This window comes from Amblyomma maculatum, chromosome 1 (genome assembly GCF_055883805.1).
Source record: "Amblyomma maculatum isolate TAMU_Amacu chromosome 1, ASM5588380v1, whole genome shotgun sequence".
NCBI classification, from domain to species: domain Eukaryota; kingdom Metazoa; phylum Arthropoda; class Arachnida; order Ixodida; family Ixodidae; genus Amblyomma; species Amblyomma maculatum.
The window spans coordinates 323398190-323420316 of NC_139344.1; the positions used below are offsets into that span (position 1 = coordinate 323398190).

General features: G+C 44.6%; 2 protein-coding genes across 14 annotated transcripts in view; one reads left to right on the top strand and one right to left on the bottom strand.

The window, feature by feature from the left end:
* Positions 1 to 16046, bottom strand: part of LOC146207305 (snRNA-activating protein complex subunit 3-like) — a 46818-nt gene extending 30772 nt beyond the window's left edge. The window contains exons 1-4 of the mRNA XM_084584753.1: positions 15732 to 16046; positions 9668 to 9745; positions 9396 to 9492; positions 7769 to 7918 (exon numbers count right to left, since the gene is read on the bottom strand). Of these exons, the coding sequence (XP_084440879.1) occupies positions 7769 to 7918; positions 9396 to 9492; positions 9668 to 9745; positions 15732 to 15928 (522 nt within the window). The 5' untranslated portion in view covers positions 15929 to 16046. The remainder of the gene's footprint in view (positions 1 to 7768; positions 7919 to 9395; positions 9493 to 9667; positions 9746 to 15731) is intronic.
* A 332-nt stretch (positions 16047 to 16378) lies between these two features.
* LOC146207306 (uncharacterized) overlaps positions 16379 to 22127 on the top strand; it is a 42619-nt gene continuing 36870 nt past the window's right edge. For 2 of the 13 annotated variants that reach the window (XM_084583957.1, XM_084584078.1), the window contains exons 1-4: positions 16380 to 16633; positions 16747 to 16873; positions 16947 to 17030; positions 17650 to 17718. In XM_084583957.1, the coding sequence (XP_084440083.1) occupies positions 16492 to 16633; positions 16747 to 16873; positions 16947 to 17030; positions 17650 to 17718 (422 nt within the window). In that variant the 5' untranslated portion in view covers positions 16380 to 16491. Of the gene's footprint in view, positions 16634 to 16746; positions 16874 to 16946; positions 17031 to 17649; positions 17719 to 22127 lie in introns of all 13 variants that reach the window. The other 11 variants (XM_084584497.1, XM_084584421.1, XM_084584351.1 and 8 more) reach the window with 9 other exon arrangements.

A 22127-nucleotide genomic window follows, 5' to 3' on the forward strand; every position in this document is an offset into this window, starting at 1 on the left:
CAGTGGTGGGCCCAGATTAATGTGCACCACAAGTAGTTCCTTGATGCACATTAACAATGCATAGAGAAGGTGACTGCTGCTCGTTGCACAAAGGTCAAAATAATACCACATAGTTTAAAAGCCATAAACAGTAAAATACACTTTAACAAAAATTAGACACCCCAACCACCAAAACAAAAAATTGGCTGTGGCTTAACATGGTTACACCAGGTTATGCAAGTGAAAGCAGTGTTAAACATATAAATCGGACTGTGTTATATTCTATACATTATCATGTCGGTGGCACTTTCACAGAGTCGAATCATATGGTTCATCTGCCCCTCCAAAACAACATCCATTGACTCCGCTTCTACCAAAGACGAGGCCGTTGCAACACTGATGGCTCGTTGCTGTCGCTTCTCAGCTTCTTGACATCGTTGCTTAGCTAGCCATTCTTTCCTTTCTTTCGGGGTTTCTGATGCATGTCGAGGAATGTGAGATTCTTGACATACTGTGGCAATGAGTCCCGCATCCCGGAGTTTAGTGTACAATTGTGACAGAAACTTCAGGCACCTAGCAGCTCATGCTACAAATCTTTCCTCAAATCTGATTTGCGGCGTATATGGTCGCGTGATCGCACTTTTGTAGTACTGCCAGAGAGGAAGCTTTGGTCTGAACTGTCTTTTATGCGAGTCGAAAGATGTCAACGAAGACAATGTGCATGCACTGGAAAGTGACACGTAGCATACGTCATGTCCCCAAATACAGGGGCACGGGGGTTTTATGTCAAAACACCCCCAAAATTTTATTAAAGCAGAAAAAAGATGATATTGTCCGGGTGCAGGCTCTCTCTCTCTCTTTTTATTTATTTTTTTTTTTTACCACCGGCATGTAACACCCTCTAGGAATTATTTCTGGCTATGCCACTGCCCGAATGCAAACCAGAGGATGTGGCACTCACAATTCCGACAGGGGTCTTGTGTAGACCAACTGTACACCAACAAAGATATTAACAACATGTATTTTCTACGAAGAGAGTGAGCAGTGCAACTATGCTGTCAACACATTCCACAGTACCCTCAAACAATGTGTACGCTGCCAAGGCATGCCGAAATATGCAGCGTTCCATACATGTGCATTCATCACCAGCACTGTCACACTGCATACACCCAAATAATTGGTTTGTGGGGTTTAACGTCCCAAAGAGACTTGGGCTATGAAAGACGCCGTAGTGGAGGACTCCGAAAATTTCGGCCACCCAAGGTTGTTTAACGTGTACTAACATCGCACAGCACATGAGCGCCTTGCTTTTCGCCTTAACAAAAAAAGCGGCCGCTGAGGCTGAGATTCGATCCCACATTCTTGGGCACAGTAGCCGAGCGCCCTAACCACTGTGCCACCCTGATGGGGCGTACGCCCAAATAAAGTGTCTAGTATACTAGAACAGTTTCAGGTCATGATTCTCTGAATGGAGGCGCACTGTCAGCATGAGTTAGCACGAGACACGAGCATGCCCTCTCGCACTGTCAGACGAGTCGCTGCACGAAGGCGTGTGACACACCTATTCACAGAGATCACGTTCAAATTGTATTCTTCCAAGGAGACTACTTGCACTTAACTACGCAAAAAGGTAACAAAAAAATGTACGGGGATGCATGCCCTTATGCCACAACTGAGAACACAAGAAAATGCTGGTCCCCTTTGACACGAAGACTGTGCACATGCTCTAAAATACTTAGTGGTGCCACCTTTCTGATCTCTGTAATTAAGATAAGTGACTTTTATTCTCTCCTCTTAAATTCAGCCATTGAAGGATGCAAAGCTTAAGCTGTTGCCTTCTTCGAAGTTGGTTTCCAGTGACATCGTACCTGCAAGAGGAAATGCTGGCAAAGTGCTTGCCATGGTTGTGGCGGTAGTTCTGCAATCTTATCTTTTTCATCATCTTTGTCATTTGAGCCTTCCATGCGGCAGATGCAGCACAGTTCATGCTGTGACATGCTCACACACCTGGGCTCCACCCCATCACATGTGCTCGTGGATAGTATGGTGAAACATGCAGCGGTCAAAGGCCATGTTTTGGATGTGGTCACCGCGCCTTGTGATCAATGCATGCCGACATCCAGAGTGGTACAATCGTGCAGCGGCATCAGAGTGAACATAAGACAGTGATCTGCTTACTCCAAAATTTTTTGTAGTGAGAGCTACATTGGCCACAGTCTTGCCATTTTGCCGTGCCTGTCCGAAGAGTGAAGAAAGAAGAAGACGTGGGAGGAACTAGCTGGCAGCTGACATGGCCGAGCACTGACTGGACGTAGGAAGGACTAGCTTTGGCAGCAGCTGTCAACTCGGGCCTATCCTTTGATATGGAAGGATGATATCACAATCAGCCAGCCAAAACCCTTGCATTCACGTTATCCCTAGGCCACACAGGCATGTTTGTATGGCTCGGTTAAAGCGGGGCTTTATATGTTGGCTGTTAGCTTACGCTATCGCATCATCGCGAAGTTGGGAGTGAAAACCGAGAGAAAGAGGTGCCGTAGTGGAGGGCTTCGGACCACCACGGGATAGAGGCTTTCACCTCATCGCACTTTAGTAGTCAAAAGTGCCCCTATGGCATAAATAAAGCTGAAACCATAAAGTAAATTACTGTGTGCAAAAGCCATGTCTTTAATTTCAAGCTGAACCTAAGCCTAGCCATGCAGAAAGCTGTCGTGTCAGGTTTAACCACAAGCCAAACCACAGCTAATTGTTTCTTTAATTTTAGAACTTTTTTTTATGCAGTTTGAGCATGGGGCCATTATTAATGTTCCTCGCTGTTCTGTCACGTTTTTGACGCCTGCAACGATGACCGCCGACTCCGGACGCCGCCGCGCACCTCTACACATAGTTGACGCGGATGTATCCATGCCACCACGTTCGTCTGCTCTCGTCACAGTCAGGTACGACGAGCAATCCTGTAATGCCGGCGTTGACAAACAGATTACAGAGCTTCTGTAACATCATGGCGCCTGTGTTGCACATAGTATAGTCCATCTGACCACTGGTCTAGTGCACATACTAATTATGAACTTCGGCAATGAATGCCAACGCATCGCTAAAGGCACCACGGTAGCCTACTTTGAAGGTGTCGCAGAAGAAGCTCACGACTGCTTTGTTCTGCCACATCTGCCAGCCAAACGCCAAACTTCGACCTTGATGTGAATCCCGCTCTACCGCAGGCAGAGAAGGACAGACTCGTCGGGCTACTCTCAGAGTTTCAAGACTGCTTCTCGTCTGCCTCCGCGGTTAAACAGACGCCCCTGACCAAGCATTGCATAATAACCACCGACCGTACCTGACCAGTTCGACAGAACCCCTATAGAATGTCACCGCGGGAACACAATGTATTTGCTCAACAGGTAGGAGAGATGTTAAATGACAGTGTCATGCAGCCATCGAGGAGTCCCTGGGCTTCATCTGTTGTTCTCGTTAAGAAGAAAGATGGAACCTTAAGGTTCTTTGTGAACTACCGTAAGCTCAATCAGGTTACAAAAAAAGACGTCTACCTGCTGCCATGCCACGATGACTCATTAGACCGGCTGCACCACGCGCGCAACTTTTCACCGCTTGATCTTAAGAGCGGTTACTGGCAGATTGAAGTCGATGAACGTGATTGCGAGAAGACGGCGTTTGTCACGCACAATGAACTTTATGAATTCAAGGTCCTACCTTTCGGATTATGCTCCGCTCTAGCGACATTTCAGAGAATGATGGACGCAGTTCTATCTGGTCTTATACGGCAGATGTGTCTAGTCTACCTGGACGACGTTATTGTGTTTTCACCAACGTTTGAGGAACACTTCCAATGTGTCTCCGCTGTGCTACGGGCTATCAGATCTGCCGGCCTCACGTTAAAAACCCAAAAGTGCCACTTTGGTTGTGAAGAGCTCCTGTTCTTGGGCCACATCGTGAGCCATCGAGGTGTTCAGCCCGATCCCACTAAAACATCAGCCGTCACCAATTTCCTACTCTATCCGTCAAGAAGACAGTTCGCTGTTTCTTGGTCCTCTGCACCTATTACCGCAGATTTATTCAAACTTTTCGCGAACTGTCGCTCCATTGACACGCCTCGCCCGACATGATGTCACCTTCACCTGGACAGACGAACAGCAAAAGGCATTCAACAAGTTATGGCACCGCTTGCAGACAACACCTGTGCTTACTCACTTCGATGCACATGCCGAGACTGGTCCACACAGATGCCAGCAACATGGGTCTCGGTGCTGTACTCGTCCAGTGGCAAGACAGTAACAAGCGAGTTATCGCATATGCCAGCCATACTTTGTCCTGTGCCACATTGAACTATACCACCACCGAAAAAAAATGTATGGCTGTTGTATGGGTGACGTCTTTATGGTCGACAACCACTACTCTCTGTGCTGGTTAATGAACTTGCGAGATCCCTCTGGACGCCTTGCACGATGAAGTTTATGGCTACAGGAGTTCGACATGACCATCATGTATAAGTCAGGGCGCCAGCACAACGATGCCGACTCCTAGTCCCGTTCACTTGTCGAGGTTGCGCATGAAGACGAAGAACCAGACTTTCCCCTTATCACAGCCGTCGACGCGCTCACTATTTCGCAGCAGCAACGTGACAACCCGGTTCTCGCACCACTTATCGATACTACAGAAATTCCTCGCCTTTTCGTCAGAGCAGTCATTGTTTTGCATGCGAAACAATGTGATATACAAGATCATCTGCGCTCAGACGGGAAGAGATTATCTCCTCGCCGTGCCAGAGTCTCTTCGCGAAGAAATCTTGCAGGCATGTCATGACGAGCCCATTGCAGGTCACCTGGGGTATGCTCGAACTCTGGCCCGAATTAAGAAGAGTTATTACTGGCCAAACCTTGCGGCCGCAGTATGACATTACGTGCGAGCATGCCAAGATAACCAGCGACGGAAAACACCGTCTGTGAAACCGGCCGGTTTACTGCCTCCTGTTCAAGTGCTAAGATACCCATTTGAACAAGTTGGAATTGTTGGGTCCTTGTCCAAATTCCGCTTCGGGCAACAGGTGGATAATTGTTGCTACAGATTACCTCGCACGTTACGCTGAAACAAAGGCCTTCCAGCGCGGCACGGCAATCGAAGCAGCGAAATTTTTCATCGAACGCATCATCCTGAGACACGGTGCCCCGACAGTTACAATAAGACACGGTGCCCCGACAGTTACAATAACGGACCGAGGTATTGCTTTCATTGCCAAGCTACTGGAATCTGTCATGCAGCTGAGCGGCACTACCCATCGCAGGTCAACAGCCTACTATCCACAAACTGATGGCTCGACAGAATGTTTGAACAAAACTCTCGCCGACTAGATGTGCATGCACGTGGATGTTGAACATAGGTCTTGGGATGACGCCCAGCCGTACGTCACATTTGCGTACAACACGGCACAGCAGAAAACAACACAAATGACGCCGTTCTCCCTACTGTATGGCCGCGAAGTTTTGACAATGCTGGAAGCCATGTTGTCCCATGACGGCCCTGACCCCGAAGTTGCGCCGAGGAGTTTGCTTGGCGCGCAGAAGTGCGACAGCTGGCGAGGGCACGCATCCGGAACCAGCAAGGTCAAGACGCCCAGCGTTACAATCACCGCCACCGTATAGTGACTTTAGAACCAGACTCTGGACTCCTATTTGACGTGTAAACATTACTTTAGCCCATACAAAATGCTCCATCAGTTGAGAGACGTCACATACGAAGTGCTTCCGGACGGCTTTTCTACTACTCGTCGCCAGCAGAAACCCGAGGGTTCACGTTGTGCACATGAAGCCGTACTTTTCGTGAGAACTGCCCTAGAAGATCAGCACACTGCCCTATCGCATGTTTCTTGCTTACTTTATTTTTTTTTCCTTTCGAATTCATTGGGCTCACATTTTTTTTTTTTAGAGATGGAGGGTAATGTAGCGTGTGCAACAGCAGCCGCTGGGCGGCTGTTCATCGCGAGTCCCGTACGCTGGTTTGAAGAATAAGTGGACCCGTGACGGTCGATGCGAAGAGGCTGAAGTTTGGTGCTGACCGTCTCTCGGTGCTCTGGAACTCCTCTTCTGCGCCTTTTGGATCAAGCCCCATTAAAGCCAACCTTCTGGTTATGGGCCTATACGGCTACGTGACAATATACTGCTATTCGCTTTGACGCCTTGATTGAATGACACATTATTTGCTCAATATTAAAATTTTCGGATATTTGAGCATTGCTATTGTTAAGCCTTCTTTGTTGTAATAAAAGCCTGAAGCAAACAATAATAATTTGCTAAACGCGGCAAGATGTGGCAAAACAAAAGCTAAATCTAGTTTGTGCATGTATACCTGTGCTTAGTTAAGCTGAACAGTCCCAATATTTTATTGAAAGAATGGGCATTAAATATTGGGCGGGCTGACCTACACGCAGAGCAGCACTATTTGTGGAGCCTGAGGTGGCCTCAACCAAGTTGCGGGTATTACATACCACGTGCCAGTGCCCATTCCCAGTTCCAAGCGTGGTGAATGAAACCCTAGGTGTCGAAAAAATGGAGCTATCGGTTCATACGCAAATCAATACTGCTGATGATAATTTGAACTGTGCACCTGTGGGGATACACACGAATACCCTGCCCCCCTTATAACGGCCACGCATAATCGCCACGCGAGATTATGCACGCTGTTAGGGAGGACCGCAAGGAGAGGGCACACTGGCCACCCATCACTGCCTCAGTCTCCCACAGTGACACCGCGCGGGTTTCCCTCTCTCCTCCCGGCCTACTCGCAAACCCAATGTCTCAATGAAGAGTACCTGATGTAGGCTACGAAAGCTCCTACTAGAAAGAACCCCGTTACACAGATTCGTGGTTACGCTGGAGCCTTCTCCACATCCGTAGCCTTTCAACTTGCATGTTTCGGAGGAATAATGAGATACTCTTGCTCTCATGTGTATCTACTGTAAGATACTTGAACAAGATAAAAATTTTTAGCAAAATTTTAGCAAAAAAAAAAAAAAATGGCCGCAAAAGTTTGGGCGACACTTAGCCTTTATGATGGATACTACAGCGTTAATGACTCCCGTCCGCAGTCCCATTGCAGATCTTCCTTCACGTATATGTGTTTTGCTACTCACTTAGCCAGTGATCCATTAATTTGTGCCTCTATTATCTCTATGACTACAAAAAAAAGTTGTACAGTTTTCTTAAAAACTGACTACGAAAACTACACAGCTTCTGGTTTGACCAAAGCTATTATTTCTCTACTCGCCTACCAGGCAGAGGCACCAGCTTCCAAAGCTAAACAATGCACATGCCTGCATTAGACACTGGATACTGTCGGCCAACAAGGGTCTGCTGGCTTGGATGGCTGCACACAAACTGATTTCCAAAGTTTTAATGTTCAGTTTTGCATCATTTGTAAATCGATGTAACATGATGGTTTGAATGCACCAAAACTGCTACAGAGAGTTCCAGATTTAGGCAACAGTTGTTTAATGTGCACTGACACTGCACAGCTTTACACGGGTGATAGCGTTTCACTTGCATCGAAATGCAGCCACTATGGTTGGGATTTGAATAGATATTGTCAGGTTCAACAGCCTGAAAAACCATAACCACTGCAGTCGGTCAACCAGGAAGACGCATTCCACATTGTGCCGACTCAGTTGCTTTTCCTACAGTAGCTAGGAAAGGTGGTTTAGTTCTTAATGAAAAAGTTTCTTTTTCTTTTCAAGCAGAAAATTTCAAAAGCAATATGTTGAGAGTCCAAAAAATGTGCTCACCCTGAAAGGATAGGTATGATAGGCAAAGCGCACTTTTTTAAAGGTAGGCGTTTTGACAGGCTTGAAGACCTGCACAATCAATACAGCTTCCCCACTGGGCACCGCTTCAGTCTCGGGGAACTTTTCTTGAGTGTGTTCACCCACCAAATTCTTGAGGCAAAAGAAAAAAAAAATTAATAGAAGGAACATGAAAAGATAGAAGAAAGTTCATTTACAACTTTTACAATGGTGACGGCTGGCTATATACTGAAAATCTGCTAAGAGCAATTACACTAATGCCATGGTCATACTTCACTGCGCTTTTAGATAACTTGCACAAGAACACAAAACAAACACGAAACACAGATGTAATGTATGACTATGTGAGTCATCAACTGGCCAAATTTGAAACCACATTATTGCCAGTCCCAAAGTAGAGGCCAGAGGAAAAGTGGAGCTGGAGACTTGCAAGGACTTTTAAGCACTCTGAAAACCTAAGAGTTCTGCTGTACCCAGTCAGAGAACCACTGCTGCATAGCAGTAATTCAGCATAAAAGCAACTTTAAACGCAGCAAAAGCACACTGGAGAAACTACAACGCTTTCTGCTTACCTAAAGAAATGTGAAAGCATTTCGAGTTCCGTGCCTAGTTCCACATAAGATCTGCATTTTGTTGCTTAGTTGCCATTTCTATAGGCCAAATTCAGAAGAAGTCAAATTTGAGGGGTGTAGGGAACAAATTTTGAGGGCGGCCCACCTAAATTTGCAAGCCACTAGAGTTGGACATATTCAAATCAGGCTAGACACCAATTTTGGTAAAAGTTGAATGCAGTCAAATTTAAGGGGTCCAGGGAGGCCAAATTTCTGTGGTGGCCCACGTAAGTTTAGAGCTCTGAAATGACCCTACTTGAAGTAGGTTAGACATCAATCTGGTCAAATTATGGATGTCCAGGGGACCAAATTTTGAATATTCCCATCCCAATTTGTAGCTCACCCCTGTAATGGCCATGCTCATTAGGTTAAATATCGATTTTGGTCAAATTCTGGCAAGGTCAAATTTTGAGGGTCCAGGGGACCATCCTAATTTTAAGTCACTACTGAATTGGTCACACTCGAATTAGTCTAGACATTAATTTTCATACAATTCTAACGAGATTACATTTTGGGGGTGTCCCATTAAAATTTTGAGGTCACCATCAAGTTGGCTTCAAGGTCTCTATTATATTAATTAACCATACAATGGATTATTGAAGTTCGTGTGGACAGCTCTGATGATACGCTCCATCCACACACTGCCAACGAACGCTGTTGACACCTCATGAGAGAATGAAGCTCTTGCATTAAAACATCTCATAAGAAATGAGCTTTACGCTAGCTTCCCTAAAGGCTGATCAGACCTGCTTACACTTAGATACAACTCAAGAGTGCAGCGTTAAGTGCACCTCATAAAAGACCCTCCAGCCAATGGCACCAAGAAGTTCTCATGACGACGTAATTCTGTAGCCTGAAATCACAGTCGAGTGGCAGGCATGTGGGGAGATAGATTAACCACAATATAATGGCAATTGGTCAATGAGATTGGCTGAAGGGCCCCTTCTGATGGGGTATTTGCAGTTGTGTTTTTAAGTAGAATCTTTATACTTACTTACCATTTTTAAGAATGGGCAAGATTTGCGCATGAATTGGGTGTACTTGTAGCGATACGCCAGATCTTTTTCCCGCTCATGCAGGTCCTCTTTCAGTAGCCTACATAAAAACATCAGTATTACTCATCACTTTAACACAAGGCAAATTGTTTTCATCATATATTTTTGAAAAGACAATATCAGCAGTGGTACGAATACATCCAGTATTACACCGTTAGCTTTCAGTCAAATAAATCATATTGACTAAAATTAAATGATGCCACAGGAGGACTAACTTCAAGGTCTCCAGTTCAGTCTTCTCTGGAAGTTTTGTTGTGTCCAGGTTTTCTTCTCCACAGCAAAGACTGCTCATGCTGAAAAGAAAGACGATCATGAGAAAACCTTAAACGGAAATTGCCAACTACTGCACCACACAACAGCCAGTACCCCGCTGCCGAAAAATAAAGCATAGCAACAGGATTTCGAACTAGACAAAATACTATTAACGGAATGCCGTGCCAAGTAAACCAATAATCAGATCGTTATGATTACTCTTCCTTTTTATTAAGCACAGCTAAGGTAATAAAGATAATATGCAATAATACTTTGCACCATGTGAGTTATCAAGTCCACATAAAAGAATCCAGCCAAAGGACAGAAAGGAAGATCAGTCTACCTGATCCCTTACTATTCAATTTGGCAAAAATGGTACTTAACAGCAAATATGCTATCTGGAGTTAAAGGTGCAATAAAGAGAATTTTGAAGGGCGCCTTTTAACCACAGAGTGATTAGGTCAAGCCTCGTAAAAGTAAAGGGTATAGGGGCATTTTTATTGCCGCACACAAAACACAAAACAAATTTTGCAGAACACTCTTTAGTGCACCTTTCAACTGGTGCCAAACATCTACGTATGCACTTTGTCCTGCTGGTTTCTTGCTCATCCGCTGTTTTGCACTAACCAGGTTGTAATTACGCATTCTAATGCTGTGGGGATACACACAAATCCCCTGTCCCATTATAATGGCCGCACATAATTATAACGCGAGTTTACGCGTAATAATTATGCCGCAGCCATTATAATGGCTGTGGCATAATTATCACGCGTAAACTTATTATTACTCCCAGTCCGCCGCAGCGACGCCGCCACAGGACTTCTTTCTTTTCCCCCGGAGACCTTCTCTTCACATGCGCGCGGTTCAAGCTTTCCGCTGGGGAGACTGCCACCGTCACCTTAGTTGCCTAGTCATCGTACGCACTGACCCCTGCGGGTCGTGAGCGCGAAGCCACGCGTGGTGAATAGGACATTCCTCTCTCCTTTTCGCGATTGCTTTCCCCTTTTGGTGGGTTTATCTCACCCCCGTATGCAAGCGCGACGTTCGCTTCCTATGGCGGTTGTATTTGAGTGCTGTATTTTGCCATGTACTTAGGCAGAATAAAGCCTGTTCGAATATGCGACTCTGTGTTTGTCCCCTCTGGCTCGAACCTGCCGCAGCAGCGACTTCTTGCACTGCGGGTTGGGGGTCATAACTCTGTCTGTTAGGGCTAAAACGCTGGGGCTAGAACGAGACTTCCGCGTCTAGCCCCCCCCCCCCTTTGGTGCTTTATTTCAAGAGTAACCCCCTAATGCTTACCCCTTCCATGTTTCATATATAACTCATGCATTCATAATATTTATCCAGTTGTAACCATAGTCAAGTAAACAGTGCATCTACATCCCAACAACGAGACTGTGGTTCGATCCCCACCTTAGTAGTACAAGTGTTCTTACAGCTGTCGCTCTCTTTAAATGAGCAGTTGCACCCCTATGTTGCTTGCCTCGGACGAGTAGTTGTGAGACTGATGGTAAACTAACGAATTACCTATTTGCAATGTCCGGAGAAGGGCTAATGGTTGTGGCAGCAGTTCTTGAAAGGATCAACGTTTAATCCAAAACGACAAAAATACCCTTGGAGTGTATCCGAAGGAACATGCATACTATCCTGCAGCTCGGTTACTGTGCTTCCAGAGCCCATAGCACTACTAATAATGTTAGTACATGAACGCTGCCATATACTTGGAGCACCCGACGACCGCAGTGTGTCAACCGTGAACTTGTGATGGTAGCTACCACGTCGCTAGCAACTAAGCACCTAACAGATGATGGAGAAGCCGCCATCACCTAGGCAGTTGCCACAGGCAAGGAATATGCCATCATAGTCTTCGAGTGTCAAGCAGCTTAATGTTGCTACTGCAATAGATGATCCCCCAGCTAATAGGATACTAACCAGCCTCAGGGTACCAATACCAAAAGCTAACCTTGTCTGAACTCCTCGCCATGAGTCAGCACTTGGAAATAGGCAAAGCCCATTCCCTAGCACGAGCATGTGTATAACAGGGTGCCAAGTACAGCAGACAAAACCGGAGTACCTGTACAGCAGCTTGACAACAATCAATTAGTAATACAAAATCATCACCCATCACTCAGAAAAGAGGAGGAGGCCATGCCCAAGTGTCAAATTAGTCCCACACACACAGACACCTCTCATTATACTGCATCCATAATAATCAAGACAACATCAGGATACAGTGGAATGCACAGCACTCTGCTCCATCTAACGGCGGCCACAGGCATTAAAAAAATCTTTTATAATTCAATACAGCCCTGGCTCTCAGCCAAAGATGTGTCTGAGACCCTTTGTGGACCTGTGGAAGTAATGGGGGGACCTCGTGCAGTGATGAGAGGGGGGTATAGTCAACACAAGGAGTGGCACAAAACAGGTGCCTTTTATCGTTAACTTCTATGGCCAGATCTTTGGCAATTGAAGCAATGAGGGCATGGACTGCAAACTTTGTGTACCCTACTGCAATTGATTCAGGGAGTGTGGAAAAGGTGAACATAACAGCAAGATGCTTGGTTGGTATTTCTTTGTTGTTTTTCTTTTGATTATTTGAAATTTCATGACATTTTGGTCGGTGAGCCCACCCAGCATTCTTCCTCTGCTAGATCACACTGCAGACTGTATTTAGTGACCTATGTGGTGCGATGGACACTTAAATGTCCCCAAATGATTGGATACTAGGAAGTTTGGACACTTGGTATTTGTCATTTAGCTCTAGGAGCAATTCACTGCTAGAAAGTTTTGTAACCTTGTAAGTAAGGCCTAAGGCTCCTTTGAAACATTTAGCAACTATGAATGGGAAAGTTTTCCTGGCTGGCTTTTCTGGTTGTTCGCTATGCACAATGTGGTATTTAGAGAATGCTTCTTTTGTTTTTATGAAGAACTCCGCAGTCATCTCGGTCCGCCTTCATTTTAGACGATGATCATACTTAGAAAATAAAGGAGTCATAAAAAAAACTGTTGCACCAGGATCCCTTTTTCCCCAAACAGTGTAACGCCACACGTGGCTAAGTGTGGGTGCTTGGCGTCAGTGGTGTCGCACAGCACACCAAAGATTGTTTTGTTTCAATTGGAAGCTTGTAGTCGTAGTCGCAATGTGGACATTTGTAAAGCCATTGTGAGCCAGGAGTCCTGGGTAGTCATTGTTCAGGTTGCTGGGCAGCCAGATGTCCTTAAAGAACTTAATTCATTTCTATGTGTTTATGGTCATAGGTCATTCTAGGCCATCATGTTGATCTGTGCCACTCTTTGAATTGGTCTTTCCTACCATGACTACGATTTGCATATTAGGTGCGCACCTCTAAGGAGAAGGGGGAGGGGGGGGGGAGAGAGAGAGAGAAAGCTGCCTTCGTACATTATCTTTGCAAATGTGCATCCACAAAATTATATGTTGTTTATTCTTCTGTTACAAGAGTAACATGAGTTTCACAGTTCCCTCTGAACATTGTATCATGGTTTTAGCCTCTAACACTAAACATATCTGAAGTCTGGCTTCTTGCACATTATATATGTTCCCATGTTTCAAAAATATATGATAGAGGTCTGTCTGCTGCAAGTTGCCCGCAGTAAGGCTCTATGAAGGACTAGAGTAGGTTCTAAAACATGCTTTTCATTTTTGGTTTTGGTTGCCATTCTATTATAACATAAGCGACTCTCACTACATCAAACCATTTGCAAGTGGTGTGTGTAGCAGGCGGGACCACTTCAATGTTGTTTATGAAACACACCGTCACAAACCTGTCTATCAGCGCCTACTTCTACTGGTCGACAAATCCGCGGATCAGCAGATGTGACTGGAGCGTAATTCAGCGCCGGCCATTTGCAAACGGCACCACTTATCAAAGTTGCTTATGGAACTGGTACCATTTGCAAAAGGACGTTCGATAAGCCCCTCTGAATTTCCACCTGGGCATGCTTGCATACATAGTGTTGAGCGGATGGTACTAATCGACCACAGCAAAGGAACAGTGCCAGTGATTGTGATGGTGGTAGTGATGGCGCCCGTGAAAGACACGAACTCAGACCGGTGGCGGGAAGTGAAGTGCAAACGCGAGTAGCAAACAGTGCACACAATAACGATTGTGGCAGCTGTGAAAGTGGCGGTAAAGAATTCTTTGACGCAGAATATTTTCCACTACCCGCCAGGACTCCACCGAAAACAACCTCAAGTACCGTGTGGGCTCTAGACCTCGCAGGCTGCTTGTGAAGCTACAAAAGGACAACTTTATTTACGATTAATACAGTGCTCTAAAAAATTGTAGAGCACTTAACAGCAACCGTAGGTGGCCACCATATACGATATTGTAATGTGAATAATTAAGTGATTTTATCCCAGATTGAACGTGAATGCTCTTGATGTGCATTTTTCGTTGGTATTTTTTTTGCACGTATATTAGTGACAGAGTGTGAGCGAGGACGGTCAGTTTTTTGCGATTGTGAATGACAGGCTTGCGCTTATGCATGAGAGGTGGCGGCGCCAGTAATGCACACAGTAACGGCTGCGTAGGCTAGATGGCGCAAGAAACAGCGGGCGGGTACGGGCGGGTAGGAACGGGGGAGGGGGGCGCGCGCATCGAGGCACCCTACGGTTGGGGGAGAGCACGCAGCGAGGGAGCTTAACCATAGAGAAAGGGATTGCTTAACTCCCTCTCCCCCTTCCTCTCATTCCTTGGGACAGTCCAGTTCAGACAGCCCCGCCGGGGTGGTGCAGTGGTAAGACACCCGACTACTGTGCCAGAGTACCCAGGTTCGAACCCGACCGCGACAGCTGCGTTTCGATGGAGGCGAAACGAAAAGGCGTCCGTGTGCTGTGCGGTGTCAGCACGTGGTGAAGGGTGGCAGTTCCTGGTCCTACGGAGCTGGGACGGTAGGTCAACGCCGATTGCGGCAGGGGCTAGCCAGCCACCAAATTATATCTGTTGTAGGCCGTCATTGCACCCGCCACTGCTTCGGTGGTGGATGACGGCTGTTTTTGCGGTGCGCGTCTTTCTCTCCCTTTTCTTTTTCCTTTTTTCTCTATTTTCTCTTCTGTCCGCATGAGACAGCGGAGGTGGCTCAGCTACAGAGCCAGTAGCAGGCCCGTGCATCTTCTTTTCCTTCTTCCTACAGCCAAAACAACAATCGGTCTCATTCCGCTGTCTTTGATGGATATGACTTTCTACAGGGGCGCAGATTGAGATACCCATCATACTTTATTAAAACCCCCCTTCTATTGTTTTCCCCACTATGGAGAATCATGTATTTGAGTTTATTATGTATAAATGCCCTATAGTGTTTGGTATAGTGCTATTGGTCTGTGCATAATGTGCGTTTTTGTATGTGTGTATGTGTGTATGTATGTATGCATGTATGTATGTACACAATAAATTCTCTTTTTAAAGATCCCCAGGTAGTCGAAATTACTCCGTAGCTCTCCACTACGGCTCGCTCTTTCCACTTCCCTTACCGCGCGGTTCAGGTGTCCACAGAAGCAAGTGTGACAGATACTGCGCCTTTCCTTTCCTCTGAACCAATTATTATTACAGTCAAGGCAGAGCCAGCAAACTGAGCAAAGCTAAGCAGTTTACTCTCAGGACGAAGTCGAGGCACGACCCGCCAGACTATCGGAACGAGTACGCGCCGCCGCCACCACATGCGATGAGCGCGTAGTACATATCATTGCTCGAGCCATTACCCGCCAGGCACTGCTCCCCGGTCCGAAAAACCGCGTACAACACAACGCGAAATAGTGCAAAATCCAAAACGTAACAGTAGTTAAAATATGCGATATTAAATTTAGCGCCATGCCTGGTCATACCAGCAGAATCATTCCTCCATCGCTACGCATCATTCATTGTTCGTTCTGACACGAAAAAAATTCGAGCGCGTGTTCGAATTGAAACCATCCCCCACAACTCCGGCCTGTTGCTCTGCCGAAGTCGAGGCAGCGCGCGAAATGGTGCTCGCCGTGCGTACAATGACTCGAAAATGAATGCTGCTCACCGAAAATCTTCCTCCAAAGACCTTAGCGCAGATTCTGAGATATTCAGGGCTTTCATAATAGCTTCCCCGACATCCTTGTCGTCATATTCACCACATCCTGATGCTTGTAAGGCATGTGTCCATTCTTCGCTGAAATCTGCAACTTTCAGGGGCTCGCCGATCCAATCACGATCGTCGGGTTCATGAATTGCGTCCATGACCTGTCACTACAGCTAAATCTGAAAGTATTCAGCACTTGCTGCTATTTCGCTTCGAAAGCATTCGAAAGGTACTGCTACTGGCGCCATGCTGGCGCTTGGGTGCTTGTGGAGATAACCCCTAACCTCATGCAGCTATCATCATCACCATCAGTACCCTCTTTATTAAAGCAACTTTAAAACAATCAATGCTTATGTTGTAAAAATAGAGGAAGCGCTAGCTGTGGGGAGAAATCTCCATAGAGTTAATACAATCAAGGAAATCTGCTTGAAACAATAGAAGGTGCTGTGCTGTAGGGACACCCAAATTTTTCGTATTCAAGTTTTAAGCTACAAGGCTGATTCATTATTCAGAATATGAAGCTTATAAAGACAGTGGGAGAAAAATATACTTCAAATAAAAAAAATTGTAGCATTAGCAAGTTAGCAACGAGGCAGATTCAAAAGGTTGTCTCATCTTGTTTATCCATCCAGCTACCATGTACAGTTGAGTGCACAGTTCGACAGTACACTACGCACGGTAAGCACGTTTTTGAATTTGGCAGCAAAAGAAAGTTCTGACCATGCCGGACGAATTCAGTGTCAAGCTTTGCGAGCATGTGCAGCGATATCCCGAAATCTATGACATCTTGAACAAGAACTATCACAATGAAGATGCAAAAAACAACGCTTGGGAGTTGGTCGCACAGCAGCTTGGAGTACCGAGTGAGTGCGCGCTCTACTGCGCAGCATTGTTCGTGATCTCTCGCAAGGCTGGCGTCAGGACTCCTTAAGACGCTGTGCTATGGAAAACGCTTTTCTTTTTTTTTTTTTTGCAGAGTCGAAATGTGTTATAAAGTGGAAGTCCCTGAAACACCAGTTTATCAAGGCGAAGAAAGAGCATAATACAGAATGGGACATGTGGTCATGCCTTCAGTTTTGCGACGACGCAGCTGCTGTCAAAGGGTAGGGTATAGAGATCTGACTTTACCGCCTTAATTTTGGTTCCCTGTGTAAGTTAAACATTTTCTTTGCGTAGCAGTTCCCGGAAGCGCAAGCGTGAAAGTGCTGCAACACCGGCACAAGTGGTGATCGCCGCTGATGACCCTGCCTCTGAAGTAAGGTATGTTGGGTATTCACGTTCGTGTCGGCCCGACTGCCGTAAGAAGCTTCGGTTCATCAAAGGCTAGTATATGCATGTAAGAACGGAACAAAACACCAATGGCGTTACGTCTTTAGCGTTTTTCGAACCATGTGCCAGCAGGTGCGATCAGTTAGATTTGAAACGCGAACTATAAGCAACCTGCAATGAAGCTTGCTGTATCGATCGTCGCGCCGTGACACATATCCTAGCGAGAAGAGCATATACTTCCGAGGCGGCTTTTTAGGGCGTCGCCACCTGCATGAGCTTACAGGGATCATATTGCACGCTGTGTCGAAGCTTTGCGTGGCGTGTGTCAGATAACGGCTACATCCAGAGCGCCTGGGCAAGGACGTTATGATGCTGCTGAACATACTCGGTCGTTTATCGCGAACCAAGCGGCTAACAGCAGCATTTTTTAGCCACGCTGCGGGACAATTGCAGCGCTACCTATGCAGTGCAGGTACCCTATAGAACTTCCCATGCGGCAGGCTAATGCGAAATCTATATTTTGACACATTTTTTTTTTTTTTTTTGAGTCCGACACGAAATACTCTGCCTTCTTTTTTATCTTGATTATATGTTTTATTTGCTGATTCAGTGTTTTGAGCAAGACTACACAAAAAGAAGAAACAATGAACGCTACCACCGGAGCTTCTGTTTCAACGAGGCAAGTATCAACTTCTTGCAGACTTTTCTTATCGATTCTCCTTAGACACACATCATATTTGTCTGCTTGAAAGCAGAGTTTGCAAAGCACAGCCACCAGTTATAAGTTGAGAATGTTTTGAAGTTTATATCTGCACCTCTTAACTGGGTACAGACTTTACTACAAGTTGCCAAACAAACGAAATGGCATTACGATTGGTAGGAAGGTACTAAGTGGTGGTTCTGGAGCATTATAGGTGCTACTCTACTTACTTCGAATCGCCTCGCTGCCGGGGTGCAGTAGTTAGGGCACTTGACTGCTGTGCCCAACGATGCGAGATTTAATTCCAGCCACAGACGAAAAGCAAGACGCCTGTGTGCTGTTCTAAGTCGTAGCACGTTATAAGAACCCCAGGTGGTTGAAATTTCCAGAGCCCTTCGCTGTGGCGTCTCTCATAGCCTGAGGCGCTTTGGGACATAAACCCCATAGACCCAAACCTAACTTTCTTAGAATAAAACTGAGCGGTAGGTGCTTTGACCTTAGTAATTCTGCTCAATGTGCACGTGAGTGCATTGATCATATACGACATGTTTTGTGAAATACTTATGGCAATGTGTATTTTTGGTGTCTTTGGTGGTAAGCAAAAAGTGTCGCTGCTGCTGAGCTTTATGCTAAACAGTGGACAAAGTCACCAGCCTGTGCTAGTCAGCACAGCCTTATTTTGCGGCAGTAGGAATAGTGCTGTCTTTGTCTGGACCGAGGAGATGTGTGTTTAGCGCTCGCAGACACACTGCCATGCTGCATATATTGTCAGCACTGCATACAGTTTGTTGACTCAAGGATGCTGCAGAACTGCAGTGCACATTCTCACCCTTGGGAATTGCTTTTGGGGGCATGTAGTTTCTGTGAAAGCGTAGAGGACACCAGCACTATACCTTAATATTCTTCTGGGCTCGTATTTTGAGTTTGCATCATTTCCAGAAGTATCGTTTTCTCTGTGTCTGCCTTCATCAGATTGGTGGAAACTTTGGAGCCAGAAGTTGAACTAAAATCTGATTCCAGTATTTCCACCAATCAGGTGACTAGAGGTCGGGAGAAAAAATGCAACTCGTAATATGAACCCTGTAGTGATGCTGCGACCGGCCTGTAAGAGAATCTCCACTGTGCGGGGAAGCTGACTTGTAGCTCCTTCAGCTCATCTATTCAGATTTTTGCTCATGTTGAACATCGTAATGTTATTTCTTTGCCGTTTTGTTGGTTTACATACTTCTCAAATATAGGCTATGCCGTTCGGGCATTTTGGGCAAAAAAACATGACTTGCATTCCCTGCCTATATACTTGGCGTGTTAACTCTTGTCCGTCCGTGATTTACGGTACCGTCGGTCCTCCGATATCATATACTAGTAGATGGTAAAGGAGAAAAAAATGCTGTGGTTCTCAGACAATCCCCATTTGTAGATGTCTCCATTGTGTACAAGCTTGTGGTCTAATGTCACTTAATAAGACAGTTCCAAATTGCATATCATGTAGGGAAAAGAGAAATGTGCTTGTGTTTCCTTTTGCATGCATTAAAGGGTTGAACACTGGATTTTAGTCATGTAATTTTCTTCACCACGAAGGAAAGCTTATTGTTTGAAGTGGTTGATTATATAATGGCCTTGTTAGAAACTCTGTAGAAAACTTTTGTCAAGTATTTTACTATCAGTGCGCTCGTTTCTTTTTATGTGAACCAGTGCTAGAAACCATGAGCAGCAGTTGTGATGCCAATGGGGCGGTGAAAAAATTTATGTACTTAAAATATACAAATCTCACCTGCCAGGTGTTAATTGGACATACTTACAGTATTGAAAATTTATCACCATTGTAAGTGACCCACACTTACATCAAAATGTGGACAAACCATTGCAATTTGTAAGCAGTGCACCTGTTTTCATTCTGTAAGCCATAAATGAGCTAACCACACTCAAAAAGGTCACAGAATGTGGTCGAAAAAAAATAAAAAATAAAGTGAAACTAATTTTATTTTACTCGTCGAACAGTGTGGTTTGACTTAGCTGCTGTTTATGAGTGAATGTGTGGTGAGGTCACGAAGGGATGGCGGGAATGAATGTGTGATGAAGTCACGAAGGGTTGGCGGGGAGTTTGAGTAACACAGGAAAAAGAAAGAATTAAGCCATTGTGGGTGGAAGTGCATTCTTGGTGATCCTTAATCATTTTCAAGCCAGCAACTACACAGGATTATGTACCTCACTTAAGGCTTATGTGAATATAAATTCGGACAAATAAATGCCTGCCACGGCCTACATTTAGAAATGTGATAATATTGAAATTTTCAAATGTGGGAAGAAAAATGGTTTTGAATATCAAATATTTATCAGTGCAAAAATTGCAAAATTAAAAATAGCAAACATAGTTTGTCCTGTTTATTTCGGTATTTGCACTGAAATTAAAAATAGCAAACATTGTTTGCCCTGTTTATTTCAGAATTCACATGGTATGTGCACAGAAATTTAGAATTACACAGAAGTGTATGCGTTGCTAAAAAATCCAGTATGAATTTTGTACAGGATTATGTGTATTAGTTTTTTTCTGTACAGGAAGGCAGACTGGAGTTGTTATATTGCTGCTGAATACAGTAAACTTATTAATTCTGTCTAAATTCTGGTGTTTAAAATGGAAAATGCATCTGAATATAGGAAAGCATGCTCACCTTTGTTTTTCGCAAAAAAAAAAAAAAAAAAAAGATGAAATGCAAACTCGGTATCATGTAAACAATGAGTTGCTTAGCGAGAAATTTACATCTAGATACCTGGGTGTTATATTGTCAAATGAATGTTCATGGAGTTCACATGTGGATCACATGGTTACCAAAGCTGGTAGGGTGCTGAATTTTATTTAGCGAAATTTAAGATGTTCATAGCCAAGTCTCAAGGAAACTGCTTTTCTGTCCTGTGCTCAATCTATTGTGGTTTATGCTTATATCGTTCTGGACCCTGCACAGCAATTATTGAAAAACTACAGAACATTCACAATCTAGCGGCAAGGTTCGTCTTGGACAATTACGGAAAAGGGGACAGTTGTACCGCAATTAAAAATGACTTGCAATGGGAAAATCTTCCTTTTCATAGCAGGAAGTTGAAAGTAAATTTCTTATACCTAATGGGAAAACCAGGACTAATTGCAAAAGTTGCTTTAAAAAGCCTTTCTACATTTCTAAACGGTCTGACTATTCCTGTAAAATTCGAAAGTACCGCTCCGGGACGAACTTTGCGAATTCATTTTTTTGTTAAAACTGTGTATCAGTGGAACCGGCTTTTGGAATCACTCGCAAGTGTGCTGTGCAATGAAGATGGGTTTTTTGCCAAACTGTAACCACTCTGTCTCAGTGCTTTCGGCCAGTGCAGGTTAATTCTTGAATAGAAAATGAAGGGGCCAGAAAAAAAATGCCTGAATTAAGCGAAAAATCGAAATACCGAATGGGTTTGAAAAGACTTCCAAAAGTTATTAGCGCCACAGTAATTTCATCTTATGACCACCTGCACGATGGTTGTCTGCTGCATATGAGATAAAACGAAGTGAGAGCGATGTTTTTTCTCAGTTTCCTCAAGTAGTTCGCTTTGCACTCACTTTCGGGGAAGTCCTCTTCCCAAAATGACTGTTGCGTGTTGAGGTGGCTTTGCTGCACAATCCACACAGTCGGGCATTTCGGTGAAGCCTGTAGTCCAATGAAACTGCGGTGAATTGAACTGTTTTAGGTGTATTCAGTAATTTTAGAATATTTGAAAATTCAAAATATCAGTTTATTGAATACGAATGTGAGCTGAATAACAAGCATATTCGATTCATGTTCTAAATTTTGAATATTCGCACGCCCCTACCTGTTTTGTGCAGTTTTACTGCATGGCATGCTTCACTGCATTGCTTAACTGGGTGGACTTGCGCGGTGAAGCATTCTTAAAACACAATGGGGCCTATTTGTAAAGAGAGACCACTTTTACTGCATTGCACGGGGGGAAAGGTAGCACAGGCCTTTCCGGCAGTATGCACAAACTGATGAAATCTTAAAAAAAATATATTCTTCAGTTTCATGTCAAATACAGAGAACTAGCATGAAGATGTTGAGCAGATAATCTACTGTGATACAAACGGTTTTCAGGAGTTTTTTCAGGCCCATTTGAATATTCGAGGTTTTCGTTAATTTGCACATTCTAGTCCCTTGAAGGCTGAAATAACGACAGTTTACTGTATTCAGCAATGACATGACAGCTTCACGCGGTTTTATGTATGTGGATCCTTCCTGTAAAATAAACGGGTATATGCAGAAACCTGTTTAAAGTTTAAATTGGATTTTTTCAGTAGATTATACACTTCTGGTCAATTCTAGTTTAATTTTGTTTGCAAATACCATACAAATTTTTTAGATGAACAA